We start from the raw sequence: 16,254 nt of genomic DNA, 5'->3' as shown, positions 1-16,254 counted from the left end.
ATTTTGTGTTAATATTTGGGTATTTTAACCTAAGCAGGATTTTTCATGCAGGACTTTTACTTGTAATGGAGTTTTTTTAGTTGTTGCATTGCTACTTTCACTCAACACTGCATACGACTGATTCTCTTAGTCAGGGTGACCTAAAAAAAAACAAAAAACAGCAGTGCAAGAGTGATTTATATCAGATTCTTGTCTCCATTTTTAAAGGAAAGTCAGTTCTTTAAATCAGCAGTCAGGAAGCCAGGAGTCCAATGTCTATAAGCAGTGTTTGTATGCCATGTATACGCTGTGTGTGTAATAAACTTCATGTATATAAGTAAGAATCAGCTGGAGCCTGTTGAGTTTTGTACATCTTTATTCATCATTAGAGTGCAAGTTTCCTCCATCGTCTACAAAGAGGAACAAAAATAAAAACAGGGACATTCGATACGATGCGTATGTGTACGTAAAAATCATGCCAGGAAAACCAAACACCTGCTTCTAGGCTATCACGAAGACACTGAGATTGGACGGTGTGAAGACTGTACATATCAGCTGAGCTGGCATGTTGCTGACAAATATATAGTAGGTCGGCAGCTTAGAGCACATCCAAAGCCTGGCAAAGACAATCTTCTAAAATCACAATCTAAAAAGAGAGGCTAAAATCACAGTAAGCTTAAGACTTAAGAGTTCCTTGTGTAACTTTTTCTGTCGTGATCTTGTGTCGTCTTTCATTTTGAAAAAGTAGGAGTGAGTTTTTAAACCAGACAGTGAATAATATAGTTTTGACCTTCTATCCATGAGTCTTATGAGCCACCAGCACAAAGTTTCTTGGAGACATGTTTGGGTCAAAGAGAGGAACTAGCTGACTGTCCACACCTGCAGAGAGAGATGAGGGATAAGTTAGTGCTTAAGGTGAATAAAAAGAGGTGCAGTTATACAGATAATGTAATATTGGTTTATTAGATTTTGCTATATGTCGACTGGCTCACCGTTCTCTTGCAGGTAGATCATTCTGTCCAGCAGCACCAGCGTCTCCACTACAGGAGCCAGCAGCAGAGACAAGCTGAAGTACACCACCACCCTGCCCTGCAGCTTCAGCATGGCCTCCACCCGCTCCGGGTCCAGAGGCATCCCGGGAGGCAGGCCGACCCGAGGCAGGCCGAGCCGGGCGTACCTGAGAGGGAACACGGAGGTAGAAAGAGGAGGACAAAATATATTCATTGACTCAAGATGTCACCAATACACAAAAGATAACGATAAGTGGTCTTCTTTCCTCTCCCATTAATCATCTCACCACCCCTCACATTTATCTGCTGACTGAGTACTCCTTCCACCTCTGATGTCTCAGTGGATCACACTTGTATCTCTATCTCATTGAACAGTAATAGCCTCCACCTGGTGGCATAACCAGGTATTACAGCAAATTTTGTATATTTCTAATCTAATGATGTCACATATAATAATATATCAGTCAGAGGGACCAAACCACTACTTTTACTGTAATACTGCATACTACATCACTCATAATACTGCAGTACTTTTACTGCAGTAGGATTTTTCATGTAGGACTTGTAATTGAGTATTTATATATTGCTGTATTAGTTATTTTACTTCAGTAAAGGATCTGAGTACTCCTTCCACCTCTGATGTCTCAGTGGATCACACTTGTATCTCCATCTCATTGAATAGTTATAGTCTCCACCTAGTGGCACAACCAGGTATTACAGCAAATGTAGTATATTTTCTGACCGTTATACTGCACGTCCCTTTTGTCTTTTGTCAACATATTTTAATATATATTATTATATAAAATTATTAACGGCAATAAATCCATAATGGATCAATCACTGACACCCCTAGTTGAAATTAAAACCAGGCTGCAGTGTTCACTCACTCTGTAAAGGTCAACAAGTGGGATTTCTTTATAGTCTGGATTCCTGCTCTGCGTAGATCCGGCCTTGTATCCCTGATGAAGGCCTCCAGCATCGCCCGGTAACAGTGCGTCCTGAGCAACTCGCTCTCCTCCTTAAGCCTACGAATATAGTCCTCTATAGCGTGACACGCCCCCTCCCGCGCCTTATAGGACAGCTGATGTCCCGGTACCCCCCGCACCCAGGAGCTCATTGGGTAGCCAAACTCAGAGGGGAGAGGGTCGTGGCCTGGTGTCGGTGGAGTGGGAGGTTCCACCAGTCCTGGAGGGGTCGGGTTTTCTTCGGTCGTGATTTTCATGTAGCAACACGCCACAGAGGTGATGCCGCGTACATGGGGGCAGTTGACAAAGTGGCGGAGGAGGGTGGTGCTGAGGTCACCGCAGGCATGGAGGCCGGTCAGGACAAAGTCTGGATAGCTTCTCTGGCTGTCTTCATTGATGCTTGACGCCTCCTGACCGACTCGGGGGACACACGAGCAGCAGCTTTTGGCAGATGACTCCTCCTCAGACTCGTTGGTGCTCTGCTGTTGTTGCTGTGATGTCATTTCAACGTCCTGAGAGCAAGAACCTGAGTCTGTGGAGCCGTGAAAGGGCGAAATCTGGGTCGTAGAACAACAGGTCTGCTCGGAGCCCCTGAGTCTCTTTTTGCAAGGTTCCAATGGAGTTGGGGGACCTTCGTTGACACCATCGGCAAAACTCAGCTGCTTGACGAAGGCCACCCACGATGCCTTGGGGTTTACCCAACCGGCCACATGGCGCGGAGAGGACTGTGATGCTGGGTGGGGAAAGGAGCAATTCTGAGAAGAATAAAGATGTTTATTAATATTGATGTTGATGGTTGGATATCACCTAGAAGCTGCTATAATCAGCCATATTAACAAACCCACAAACCATTATTACCCCGTTCCCCCTTAATAGAGCCTTTTAGCGTCTTTTAGTTCATTGTTTTCCAGCCTCAGCAAAAAGCTCTTTTCAGGGAAAAAGCTTTGACGAAACCACTTCCTGTTACCTGCTCAGCACCAAATATAACAGAGATAAAGTTAGCAATAAGCTGGGGAAGAAACTGGAAAGACAGTGGAGCGGCTAAAGATGCAGGTATTTTTTAATTTAGGGGTTAATGGAGAGCGAATCAGAGCTAAGATGAGAGTAAATATTGGACTTACATTCATCAGGATTCCAGAAAAATGAATCCAAATGAATGATAATGTTGATCAGTAACTTCTGGATGTGTAACAAGTTTGCCTCATTAACTTATTAAACTTAAAGGTGATGATATGTTAATATTGTGTTTCTGATGCCCCCAAGTGGCCGGAGACATTATTGCAAATCTAAAGATCCATTTCATCCTTAAAATGCTCCATCACAGTTATGATTTATTGATTTGGTTTTGCAGAATCTTAATTTGCGTCTTCTTTACAATTATTTGCTGCTTGTTTTCTTTGTCAGGATTTTATTGTAACTGTTGATCTTATCTGTTGTATTTTATTTGATAGAAAGCACTTTGTAGCATTGTTTTTGTTTTCACTGTTATTATAATTATTATCAATTTTGTAATGATTTAACTCAAGGAGATAAGACATCATAGATCACTTTAGGTACCCAACTCTACAACATGAATATATATACTACAGTAACTATAAAAAACAACAACATTTACTTCAGTTTTTGACTTCCTACAATTCCCACAATGCCTCTCGATATCTGGTCCAGCTAACTATCACAGAGGGATAAAAACTGTACATGTTAACAAACAGGAAAAGACTAAGAGGCTCCTAACTTTTGTCTACAGACCAACCTTTTTCTGCATTTCCTTCTCCAAGGTCCACAGTAACTGTCCATCAAACTTTGATGCCATGGCAACCAGGGCGTGATCAGCCTCGATGGCGGTCACGGACAGTCCGAGCCCAAAAGACAGGAAGCGAGTCAGGTGACCCTGTTCAGAGTGACAGTGGTGAAAAAAGGATTATTTATAGCTTTATAAATGATAGTATAATCAGGTGACTGTACATATAATTTACTATTATTACTACATATTGAAGAAAAAAGGGTAGGTGTACGTAAGTGTTCCCATTAAGCACCAAAATCTAAGTCCAGCTGTTTTTAATGGATACTGACATGATTTATAAGGGAGATCATTTCTTATAAAGCAACATTTATCTCTCATTTGAAAATGTATTCATTAGTTCATGTAGATTTTTGGAATATAAAATAAAGATATTTGATGAATAAAGTGGGTTTAATTGGTACTGTGACTCCATTTAAGCTCCATGTGTGCTCCAAATAAGCCCACGTCATGATTTATTTACTGAATATAAATAAAAAAATATGGATTTCAAAGAATTAAAAACAGCAATATATGTATTCAGTAACATGTTAAATATTAAAAAATGAGGAAAAAACCCTCCTGAGCTAAATATTAAAGGTCTGACTTCAGATGTAACCTCCTTTGTAATCATCAACATCTTCATCAGTAACTGTAACAGATTACATTTATTTTGTAATTAAATTATGTAATGCAGTTACTCCCAAAGATATGCAAAGATAATCAGTTTTGTCATAAAGGATGACAGAAAGCAGAAAATATTCACATCTAAGAAGCAGAAACCAGAGTTGGTGATTCATTTAATAACAATGGAAACTAACGGATTAATCTATTAATTATTGCTTCTGTACTTTCAGTATCAGTATCTGGTAATAAGGTGGAATAATACCTGTCCAGAGCCGACATCCACCACTCTGTTGCAGTCAGTCTGGTCACAAAGTTGTTTAACCAGCTGCAATAAAAAAAAAAGAACAAATCACCATTAACAGAAAAACAAATAAATGCTCTTAAATTTCTCTTAAAAAGCAATGAAGAGTGTAGAAGAGTGAGCCGTTCCGTACCTGGCCCAGCTTACGAATCTCATGCTGTTTCTTGGGTTTGACGTGTTTCCTGAATATGTGCCCCAGCAGAGAGCTCTGACTCTGGTTTTCCACGAACTCTTGGGCGTTCAGCGGGCCGGCTGCCCTGCCGCGCTCCTGCCGGCACTCTCTGGGGAACGACAGGGAGTGAGCGGTGGCACGGAAAGCCAGGAGGGACAGAGGCCACACAGAGGGATATCTGCAATGAAAAAAAGGCTTTATTGTTTAATTTTTCTAGATTTTACTTACAAATTATTCACATTACCAGATAATAACCAAACTGATCCACATGCTGCATCTTCTTAGGGGTTCATCAGCATTTTCAGATCAGATTTTAATTCATTTTTGGCTCAATATCAGCTGAACTACAGCCTGGGACCCCTGACGTCTGACTGCACCAACAATCTGCCTCCTTTTATTGTTCTATGCACACAATATTCTGCGCTAATGATACGCTGGTGCAAACATGCCCATGAAGTTTTGCAGCTGTGTTGTGTCTGTTTGAGTAAGCAGAACTGTTTCTAGTGTTTCAGGCTTTTCTCCACATTTCAGCACACAGATTGGTTTATAATGAAAACTGCAGAAAACACAAAAGACAAAGGTGCTTATACACAGATCTGTCTGAGAAAACACTAAGAGATCGAATTTGATGCTAAAAAGACTGTAAATGTGTCAGATATCACTTGATATAATAACTCACACTGATGAAGCTCAATAGAAGCTGATCATCTACTTTTAAATGACTGTGTGGAAACTGGACTAAACTGGATTTTATCCTCCATCACTTTACATTGAAAGCACATTTGAAGGTTTTAATAGTCAGTATGAACAGGAGGAATGATTACAGAGAGGAAAACAGGTGTGACTGCTGTTTTAAGACAGATGAAAAACTGTGAACAGAAATGAAATGAGACTATTAAAGCTGATATTTGCTGTTGTGTAGAGTTCTATTTCTTTTTTCACTCTTTTTTTGTGTAATGGTTTTTGAGTACCTTCTGTCTCCATGTGCAGCATCCAGCAGCAGGTCTGCAATCTGCGGGTATGAAAGGTCCTGCAGCACCGGCTGCCAGCTGTCTGGTAACGTCTGCCAATGATCTTCAGAGAAGAACTCCTGCAGGAGGAAAATAAAGTCAAAGTTATTGGAAAGAACACAAACAGGATGAGTCCAACAGATGCATGAGTCCAACATGAGTGAGTCCAACTGTATAAAGGACTTCAATTATAATATCAATATTCACCTAAAAAATGTATCTCAAGCTTTTAATTCGCTTTTCTATCAGTCACTACTGCACTTCTTTTAATAGTTGTATTTTATATATTGTTTTTATTCTATTTAAACTACTATGTACTATTTTTATTGTTATTTTTATTTGTAAAGCACATTTAAAAACAACCTCAGTTGACCAAAGTGCTGTATTGGGTCAAACTCATCTTCATTTAAGGGCCTCAAACAGTCCAATAAAAAAGAAGGAAGGAAGGAAGGAAGGAAAACAGGGAAGAGAAGACGTGAAGGAAAGATGGAAGGAAGTAAGAAAGAAAGAAAGAAAGAAAGAAAGAAAGAAAGAAAGAAAGAAAGAAAGAAAGAAAGAAAGAAAGAAAGGACAGATGGAAGGAAGGAAGGAAGGAAGGAAGGAAGAGAAGACAGGGAGGAAAGATGAAAGAAAGATAAAAAAAGAAAGAAAGGACATAAGGAAGGAAGGAAAAGAAGGAAGAGAAGACATGAAGTAAAGATGGAAGGAAGAAAGAAAGAAAGGGCTGATGGAAGGAAGGAAGGAAGAAAGGAAGGAGAGAAGACAGGAAGGAAAGTGGGCCGGATTGGACTCCTCGGCGGGCCGGATCTGACCCGCGGACCGCATGTTTAACCCCCCCTGGTGTAAAAAGGCTTTAAAATGTAAACAAAAACAAAACGTTACGTACGATGATGTAGGAGTCAGACAGATGTTTGTAGCGGGACAGAAACGAGGAGTGTCTCTGAGCCAGATCTCTCTGTTGCTCTGCAGAAAGGCTCCATGTAAACATTTCCTCATCTGACAGATTCAAGCTTAACTCTGTGTGAAATGTGAAGGTTTGTGCAGCTGGAGTTCCTGCACACCTCTGAACATTAACATTTAGTTTAACCTTAAAGTCCTGTGATGATCATTTCTATCATTTCATTAGTGATGTTGTGTTTAGCTCAGCATGCTCTAGCTGCAAGTTTCATGTGAAGGCTGCTGATGCGTTCAGGTGCTCCCCGGAAATTCTACTTTGAAAACTGATGTACGTACTGTACTGTTAGAACTGTTAGACCTGCAAGTTAAAGGAGATAAGTTAAGAGATAAGATAAGGGAGAATTATTTGAATTATTATTTTGTATTTGTATCTCAGTCCTGTGATGCTGTATTCCAAATTTGATGTTGATAATGTAAAAATCCAAAAAGTTATATTCATATTTATTGTGTATTATATTTAGTGTTTTATTTATGAATCTATCTATCTATCTATCTATCTATCTATCTATCTATCTATCTATCTATCTATCTATCTATCTATCTATCTATCTATCTATCTATCTATCTATCTATCTATCTATCTATCTATCTATCTATCTATATCTATAGGGTGAGCGGTGATGGTGGTGCATTATATTGAATGGTGTTCCTAATATTTTGTAACATACATGGAGGGGGGCAAAATATTAGGACCAGTCAATATAATGCACCTTTTTTTGACAATATTAACAAAAACTGAAAATGTATAAAGTTATTGAAGAGCTGCTGCATTGGATTGAACTAGATTGAGTGTCTCTTTAACAGTTTGATTGACTAGTACCATAGTTTCCTTTGTGTACCTGAATGCATCATAACCCGGATAACGAACAACTGACCCCGGTATGAATTGTTTGTTGTTAGCAGGAAAAAACGCGTTTGGTCCTCAGTGTGCTGCAGGTCTGACTTTTTATTAAATTATTATTATTATTATAATTATTATTACACATTTATAACTGAGAGTTTTACAGCTTCCACCTGCATTAACTCTCCACGTTAGGAGATGATTATATTTAACATTAAATAACCATGAAAGTCAGCTCAGTGCAGCTCAGTTAGCGTCGACGAGCTATCTGACACAAATAAATGTTAATATTACGTTATTATTATTAATGAGTTAGTTCATTAAGATTACGAGCTAATTAAGACACGAGTTGTATATTTAACTTGTTTCAATCAGCAGCTTTTAAATCACTTTAATCTCTTTGTGTAAATTAAAGCCAGTTAACTACAGCTGAAATGACTCAAAACGATTAATAGATTATTATAATAGTTGGTGACGAATCGACTAACCGTTGCAGGTTGCTATGGTTTCCTGGTTTCCCATGACAACGGAGCATATCTTTGAATTATTGACCGTTGGTGGAGACAAAACAAGACATTTTAGTTTGCTTTTTCACCCCTTTCATTGATATTTTTTCACATTTTTTAACAAACAATTAATCAGTTAATCAAGAACATAACTGACAGATTAAATGATAATAAAAAAATAGTTGTAAGTGATCATCGGAAATGACTCAAAACTATTAATCAATCATCTTAATAGTTGGTGACGAATCGACTAACCGGTGCAGGTTGCTATGGTTTTCTGGTTTCCCATGACAACGGAATATATCTTTGAGTTATGGTTTTATTTAGATTGTTGATCAATAACACATACATAACATTGTATTTATGTTATTTAACACAGCATAACAACATAACATAATTATTGTTGAATTTTCTGCCTGTCAAAAATAGAAAAGCCATCAATAGTAATGTAATAAGTAGTTAGAGTAACAAAGTTAGAAGAGTTAAGATCACAACGAGATAAGCTTACAATACCTGTTGACAAAGCATTAATTACTATTTTATACTAAACCAAATTTTAAAAAAAAATAACGATTTGTTACGATATATATGACATTAGCATTGTTCTAAATAATAGTTATGTATGGTTGAGACAAAACAAGACATTTTAGTTTGCTTTTTCACCACTTTCATTGATATTTTTAAAAACATGTTCTCACATTTTATGGACCAAACAACTAACCAGTTAATCAAGAACATAATTAGATGAAACGATAATAACAATAGTTGTCATTTGCAGCCCTAAAGCCAATGTAGGTTGTGTCATGTCACATAAATTATAACCCATGTTTGCAGATGTTACATTTCTGTGGTCAACTAGCGAGTGTAGAAGTTCTTTTTACTCTCTGTGACTCATGTTACATTAAAGGACCGGTTCACGGTTTTTAAAGTCTTGTCTTAAAACAACAGCCAAGGAGCTCAAATGAACATTAAGTGTGTTTTTCATGCTGTAATCATTCCTCCTGTTCATACTGGCCATCAGAATAGTTGGCAGCTAGTTGATTATTTTACTAATCATTGCAACTCTAATTTGACATGAGAGTGAGCAGAAATGACCCACAGTGATTAATCGATTATCATAATATCAGCGATTAATTTAATAGTCAACTAGGCGACTAATCGTTGCAGCTCTGGTTTCCTGTGACATTAACAGAGTATCATTGAGTTATGGACTGTTGATGGAGACAAAACAAGACATTTTTCACCACTTTCATTGACATTTTCTCACATTTTCTCACATTTTATGAACCAAACAATCAAGAACATAATCAGTAGATTAACCGGTAATAAAAATAGTTGTTAGTTTCAGCCCTAAAGCCAAAGTAGGTTGTGTCGTGTCACATACATTATAACTAGATTTAATCGATGGGAGTCACCAGGTTTGCAGCCAGTACATAGAAAACATCTGTCCTGCTTTTATAAAGTTAATAAATTAAACCATTGAATTTGATGTGGATGTCACTACAGTTGCTCCAAAGTCAATGAACCTTGGTTGTATCCTTAAGTTTCCCTCTAAAGGACACATTCATGATTTTCACTGCTCATATGGACACCTGGTTGTTGTTTTAACACTCACATAATATTCATATTCTGACTCATAATTAATCTACATCAATTCACATTCATAAATTCCCCGTCAGTCATTAATTCATGTTAAAATCATCCTTAATGAATCTGAATAGTATGAGATAGTAGAATTTTATATGATTTAATATGAATAATATAACATGTTGTAACAGCTACACGCACAAATACAATGCGTTCCATTTTTGTATATTCTGGGTTGCTTTAGGGAAAGTTCAGCTAATAAAAATGTGTATAAGTTGTTTTTATAGGTCTCAAATGTAAAAATGGATCATTAACAGTATGTAAGGGTTAAGAAACACTATCAGAGATAAGGTATAGGTATAAGTCAAAATTTACTGAAAGAAAAGTGAAAGATAAGTTTGGCGCTTGTTATAAATTGGTTTAACATCTTAGTTCTACAAGTAAAGACTGTTTGACAGCATTTTGTTTGCTTTTGTCCTGCAGGATGATTCATTTAAACCGGTTCCAGCTGATACAAACTGGACTTCAAAGACCTGCAACGACCTGCTGAGGAGATCCAAACAATCAGTTCCAGTCACTCAATTTATGTGAAAGTGAATGAAGTAAACAATGTCAGACATAACGATCAACACCACGTGCTCCTCTGATGACACCTTGGTCAGAAGAGTTCAGACAGGAAACCGAAAGAGGAAAAACAAGTGGTTCCTCAAGAAGATGCGGCACTTGGAGAGCAATGGCTACCTGGAGGACACACACCAGTACAACCAGCGAGCGGGAGAGTCCACACACCACCAGACTCCACGCCAGAACGGAGCGTTCACCAAGCATCCGTCGCTTCCCGCCTCCACGCAAAATAAAAGGTTACCTCACGCAAACGCAGCCGCAGCCTCAGCAGCAGTCGGAGCCTCTCACTGTAGCTCCAAGCCTTCAGGGTCCACACACAGCCTGCCTCCCCTGACTGTCACTGTGACCAACCAAGGCGGCAATGGAAAGCTAAAAGGACCTGAGAGCGCACGATCAGTAACCAACTCCCCCAGCACCTCAGTAGCAAGCTGCCATAAACCCACCAACGCCGCCGCCGGCAGCCAATCATCAGCAGGCCACCCCACCAAGTACGTGGCTGTGGACTGTGAGATGGTGGGCACGGGTCCTAAAGGGCGCAACAGCCAGCTGGCACGCTGCAGTATCGTGTCCTACGAGGGAGACGTGGTTTACGATAAATTCATCAACCCCTCCGTGCCTGTCACCGACTACCGCACCCGCTGGAGCGGCATCCGGCGCAGAGACCTGGAGAGGGCAACACCGTACCCCGAGGCCAGGAAGGAGGTGAGGAAAGGAGCTCACTCTTCAGGCAGAGAGGGTTAAATGGGTTAGGGTTAGGGCCATATATGTAAAATCAATCAATAAATAATTAATAAATACTGACCTGGATGATTGACCAATTTTCCAGTCATGGGAAACACATGGAAAATGAGAGAAAAAGTAAAATGTTTAGAAGTGTTCTTATTACTAATGTTGTTAGCATAAATGAATGGGAAACATGGAGAAATTAGCATCACAGCTATCAATCAGTCAAATGTTCTTTATATATAACACCTTTCAAACAAATCAAACACAATTCAAAATGCTTGAAAAGTTTGATTGAAAAACAAAAACAACATAGGAGATAAAGTTAAAATGTACTTGGTAAATAATGCACACTGAGCAATACAATGTGAGTAGATAAAATAATGCAAGATAAAGAATAAAAGATAAAAACTGAAAATGATTTCAGGAAGAGTGGGAACCCTGATATTTCGTGAAGATTGAAGTCGTACATTTAAGAGAAAAAACTTGGATATTCTCTAAAAAATTGATTAAAAGCAGAACTGTTCAGTCCTGTGAGTAAACGTCTCGCCTGTGTGTGTGTGCAGATCCTGAAGCTGCTCATGGGGAAGGTGGTGATTGGTCACGCCATCCACAACGACTTCAAGGTGCTCGGTTACTCTCACCCGGCCGTCTTGACCAGAGACACGTCTCGGATCCCGCTGCTCAACCGGAGAGCCGGCTTCGCTGAAAACGAGTGCGCGTCGCTGAAGAGACTCACCAAGGCCATTTTTAACCGTGACATCCAGGTAAGAGAACTTCTGCAGCACTAATGTCCCTAAACATTAAAAACATCTTCAGTTTTTCTTATAAGATTATAATATTTTGAACCTTTCAGTGCTCACAGCAACAGCAAATAAGAACTAAACATTTTATCATCCTGTTGCTCATCTATTATCAGACTTTATAAAACAAGCTGCAGCTTTCCTCTAATAAATTGATGAGAAGCTATTTTTGGGATGAATTATATTAGAAGCAGGTTTTAAAATCAATCACTGATGCCCAACTTTGTCCTTTCTGGTGTCCTCAGACCGGGAGGAAGGGCCACTCTTCTGTGGAGGACGCCAAAGCCACCATGGAGCTGTACAGAGTGGTGGAGGCGGAGTGGGAGAGGACGCTCGCCTCTAAATCACAGGCCAGTTAGTGCCACATTTCTGGAAATAAACAGGTTTTTATAAATGGACGCTTGGTGTGGCAGGTATGTGGTTTGGACTGCCCAGTTTTTAAGGGTCCAACCCCTTCTTTTCTTTTCTTTTTTTTTTACTTTCCTGTTGATATGTGAATGAAGATACCTGCTACCAGCTGCCTGCATTAATACTGAAGAAGAACACAGATCCATTGGTGCAGTTTTCATTCATTCTCAGGGTTTGTGTTTTCAATGGTGCTGCTGCCACTAGGGGGCAGTCATGTTCTCATTCCAGCAACACATCTCCTGTAATCTCACACACGCAGGAAATAAACAGAGAGAGAAGTGTTGTTGATCAGAGCTGTAGGAGTCATGTTTACACCACCGTGGTGTATTTTCATTTATTTGCAATGTAAAAAAAAAAGTTTTTAGAAAGTCTGACCAAATTTCCACTACAGGAGCTCAGTCATGTGTCAGTTTTCGGTGCAGGTTTTTTGTTGTTTTGAGTAAAACATGCTGTCATATTGTTCAACGTTTTGCCTCATGTAGTCAAAAGACAAGTTTGTTTGTTCATGTAGAAACAAAAAAGTTTGTATAGTGTTGAAAACTGGTGCCTTTGGAAAAAATGAATTATGATGTTCAGCACTGTGCAGAAGTTTTAGGCACTGAATAGTAACATTGGGATGCCATCAGTAGTTGTTTTTTATCAATGAACTTGATAAAAAGTTAAACACTAGACCTGCACACAGTTTTCAGGTACTCGGCAGGTCAGAGTCACCACAGTTCTTCTTCTTCTGTGGATTTGGTCGTCTCAGCTGCTTCTGTCTCTTCATGTTAATCCCAGACTGATTCTGGTTGGGCCCAAAAACCATCTGCTGCAGGACTCCTCGTTCTTCTTGTTACTTAAGATCGTTCTCTGTGACTGCAGAATGACTTTGCGACGATCAGACGCCTCTCTGATGGTGTTACATTACAGATACATTGCCTAAAACCTTTGCACAGTGTTGTAATAGATTAGAAAAGGCCATATACGCCACAAGAACTATAATTGAGTGGGTTGCCAAAATGTTCTGCTTTTAAAATGATTTAAAAAAAAGTTACACATGGTAACAGATTTCTAAATAATCCAAACATGACCTCAGGGTCCTGACAAAAACCCACCAGCGTCACGTTGTTTATCTGACCTCTTTGCAAACGATGAATTTAAATCTGCCTTGGTTTTTTTTTGGGTGGGGGGGGATTTAAAAGTCTTTCGTTCCAGAGTTCATACAGTTTGCTATGCAATGTCAGATGAGTTCAGTTGTCTGCCTTCAGCTCTGTAAATTCAATAAACCATTACCACATTCATCTCGGGCTATTAGAGTAATTACGGTAATGATGAGGCCAGACGTCACAGATTGGACCGTCGGCCTGCAGCGTCGATGGGAAACCTGGTGTTTAGAGCACAAAACGGGTCTAAATCCTCTGTTAATGCTGCATGTCATCTATAGCTGCAGCTATTAATCAATTAGTTGGTCAACAAAATTATGTTCTTAACGTTTTTGATAATTGTAATATTGTTTTAGTCATTTTTTAAAGCAAAAATGCCAAAACTGGCTACTTTCAGCTCATGAAGTATAATTCAATGCTTTTGTTGGTAATTACTTGACAGTGAACTTTTTGTTTTTTGACTGTTGGTCAAACAAAACAAGACATTTCATCCTCTTTATATGTCCCATAAGTTTCATATTAGCTTCAGATGAACTTTAAAACAGATTTTTACTCAAAGTGAGGACTTTGGATTTTATCCACAGTGTTTCCACACAGTCATTTAAAAGTAGATGATCAGCTTCTATTGAGCTTCAGGAGTCTGAGTTAGTCATATCAAGTGATATCTGACACATTTACAGTCTTTTTAGCATCAGATTCCCTCTTAGTGTTTCCCTGTTGAGCTGTGGTGGAAGTATAGTAACACAAAGAATTTGCTACTAAAAACACTGTAACGCTGAAACATAGAAGATGAAGATTTGACTCATTCAGACGACTGAAGCTTCATATTAGCTTTAGATCAATTTTTAAATCCATGTTTCCACAGAAGGAGGACTGTGGATTTAGTCCTCCATCACTTCCATTGTAAACATTATGAAGGGATCTTCTAATGATCAGTATAAACAGGAGGAATCATTACAGCAAGATAAACTGGTTTCAGTGTTTAGTTTGCCTCCTGACTGCACATTGACTTGAATAATCCTCTAGTATATAAGTGGCTCGTTGGTCTAGGGGTATGATTCTCGCTTTGGGTGCGAGAGGTCCCGGGTTCAAATCCCGGACGAGCCCTTACTTTGGTTACAAGACATCTCAGAAAAACAAACAATTGTCTTAAATTTACAATAAGTGCATTATGAAGGAATCTTCTAATGGTCAGTATGAACAGGAGGAATCATTACTGCAAGAAAAACACACTTAAAGTTCATTTGGACTCCTGACTGTTGTTTTTAAGACAGACTTAAAAATGTGAACCCATCCTTTAAGGGGAGGATGTTGCATCATCAAAGTCAAAAAGCAGCTGATTATATTGATGATTACAAAGTGTCATTTTGAACATTACAACTACAGATTTTGCTGTTTGACTTGATTCTATAAAGCTGTTAATCTCGACTTTCTTTCTGTGGTTAGTTTTTGGTTTAAATGATTATTTCTTCCAGTTTTAGACACAGTACTCATTTGTTTTAGACGACACTTTGGCTTCTTCTGTTTGCTGAAAAAGTTCTGTAGACAAGATACAGCTGATTTTGGTTGCTGGTATTAATTTGGCACCAATATCGGAACATTTCAAACAATACCGAACCCTGCGTGCACGGACACTTTTAGTCTCTTTTCATCGAACAGCTGCATCACGCCGTTTTGCTCTCTTCAGATTCGTCACCGGTGTCCTGTCTGGTGTAAATCCACCATTCAGCCTCAGTCTCACACTGCTCCACTTTCTCTATCCTCTGGCGAGCGTTTGTCCTGAAAGGTGAGTGAATCAGCACTATTTTCCCTGCTGTGAATTCAACACCAGCACATTAATTATACAGCAGGCCATGAAAATTCCTCACCAGACACGACGGCTGGTACAGACAGGCTCATTAAAAAAGAGCAGGAAACTCATCACACCTCACAGGCGACACCATCAATGTTTCCGCAGCAGAGAGCAAGAGTTTAAAGATATATTTAAAAAGTTTATAGACTGAAGCAGGTGACAGAGGTCTTGAGATAATAGGATTTGGCTTCTTGAGGCATCACCTCATAAATCTAAGTACAGAATGAGATCCTCTCTCCGTTCTGCCAGAGCTAATCACAGTTTGCTAGTCTTTGTCCGTCTGCTGAAAACCACAGCATCACCGCAGAGGATGCCAAAGCATCTGACGGTCACAGTCTAAGAAGCTGGCAAAGGAGGCAGTGTAATCTGCTGTGGTAGAAATTCTTGAGCTGTGAACTCCACAGTGTTTTAGAGCCTCAATGGAAAACAACACAGTAGAAATCTGGAACCGCAGTCGAAAAGTAGAATTGGCTTAAGATAATTGAAAGCCTTTGTTAACGCTGAAAGGCCGTGTTAATAAAGGCTTTGAATCTACTGAGTCTCCTTGTGTTTAGAGAGTGCTGTGTTCAGGCTGTTGAATGCTGACATGCAGTACTTCTACTTAAAGGGTCTGTTCACCCCAATTACAAAAGCACTTTTTTTTTCTCACTCAATTTAAATCATATTAACCCTTTAAAGGGAACGTATTCTGCACATTTCCAGCTTTATATTTTTACTCCGGGGCTCTACTGAAATACATTTGCATGATTCACATTTTTAAAAACTCCTTATTTGTCTTTATACTGGTCCTTTATGCAGCTCTTCAGTTCAGCCTCTGTCTAGTAACAGGCCGTTTTAGCTCCTGTCTCTTTAAGGCGTCCTCCTCCTCCTGATGAGCCCACTCTGCTCTGATTGGTCAACTTCAGGAAGCTTTCTCCGGCTCCAAAGGCTACTTAAACTAATTATAGTAGCAGGATTTCACTTCTTT

The 16,254-nt window shown here is 39.2% G+C and overlaps 2 protein-coding genes and 1 non-coding gene across 3 annotated transcripts; 2 read left to right on the top strand and 1 right to left on the bottom strand.

Annotated features, from left to right (window-relative positions):
* Positions 1 to 337: 337 nt before the first annotated feature.
* mettl25b (methyltransferase like 25B) lies at positions 338 to 6,911 on the bottom strand. Its single transcript, XM_062422424.1, has 8 exons — positions 6,731 to 6,911; positions 5,806 to 5,924; positions 4,796 to 5,012; positions 4,624 to 4,686; positions 3,708 to 3,845; positions 1,877 to 2,709; positions 972 to 1,156; positions 338 to 858 (listed from the first exon to the last, which is right to left on the bottom strand). Exons 1-8 carry the CDS (start codon positions 6,830 to 6,832, stop codon positions 773 to 775), a joined length of 1,743 nt encoding a protein of 580 aa, XP_062278408.1. The 5' UTR covers positions 6,833 to 6,911; the 3' UTR covers positions 338 to 772.
* Positions 6,912 to 7,703: 792 nt separating this feature from the next.
* Positions 7,704 to 13,545, top strand: isg20l2 (interferon stimulated exonuclease gene 20-like 2). Its single transcript, XM_062422425.1, has 4 exons — positions 7,704 to 7,737; positions 10,219 to 11,061; positions 11,649 to 11,849; positions 12,131 to 13,545. The coding sequence occupies exons 2-4, from the start codon at positions 10,345 to 10,347 to the stop codon at positions 12,242 to 12,244; spliced, it is 1,032 nt and encodes a 343-aa protein (XP_062278409.1). The 5' UTR covers positions 7,704 to 7,737; positions 10,219 to 10,344; the 3' UTR covers positions 12,245 to 13,545.
* Positions 13,546 to 14,470: 925 nt separating this feature from the next.
* trnap-ugg (transfer RNA proline (anticodon UGG)) lies at positions 14,471 to 14,542 on the top strand. The gene has a single exon. It is a non-coding gene; the product is annotated as a tRNA-Pro (tRNA).
* Positions 14,543 to 16,254: the final 1,712 nt, after the last annotated feature.

This window comes from Scomber scombrus, chromosome 7 (genome assembly GCF_963691925.1).
Source record: "Scomber scombrus chromosome 7, fScoSco1.1, whole genome shotgun sequence".
Lineage (NCBI taxonomy): Eukaryota > Metazoa > Chordata > Actinopteri > Scombriformes > Scombridae > Scomber > Scomber scombrus.
The sequence above is the reverse complement of the archived record's forward strand: the minus strand, read 5'-3'. Positions and strand labels throughout refer to the sequence as shown.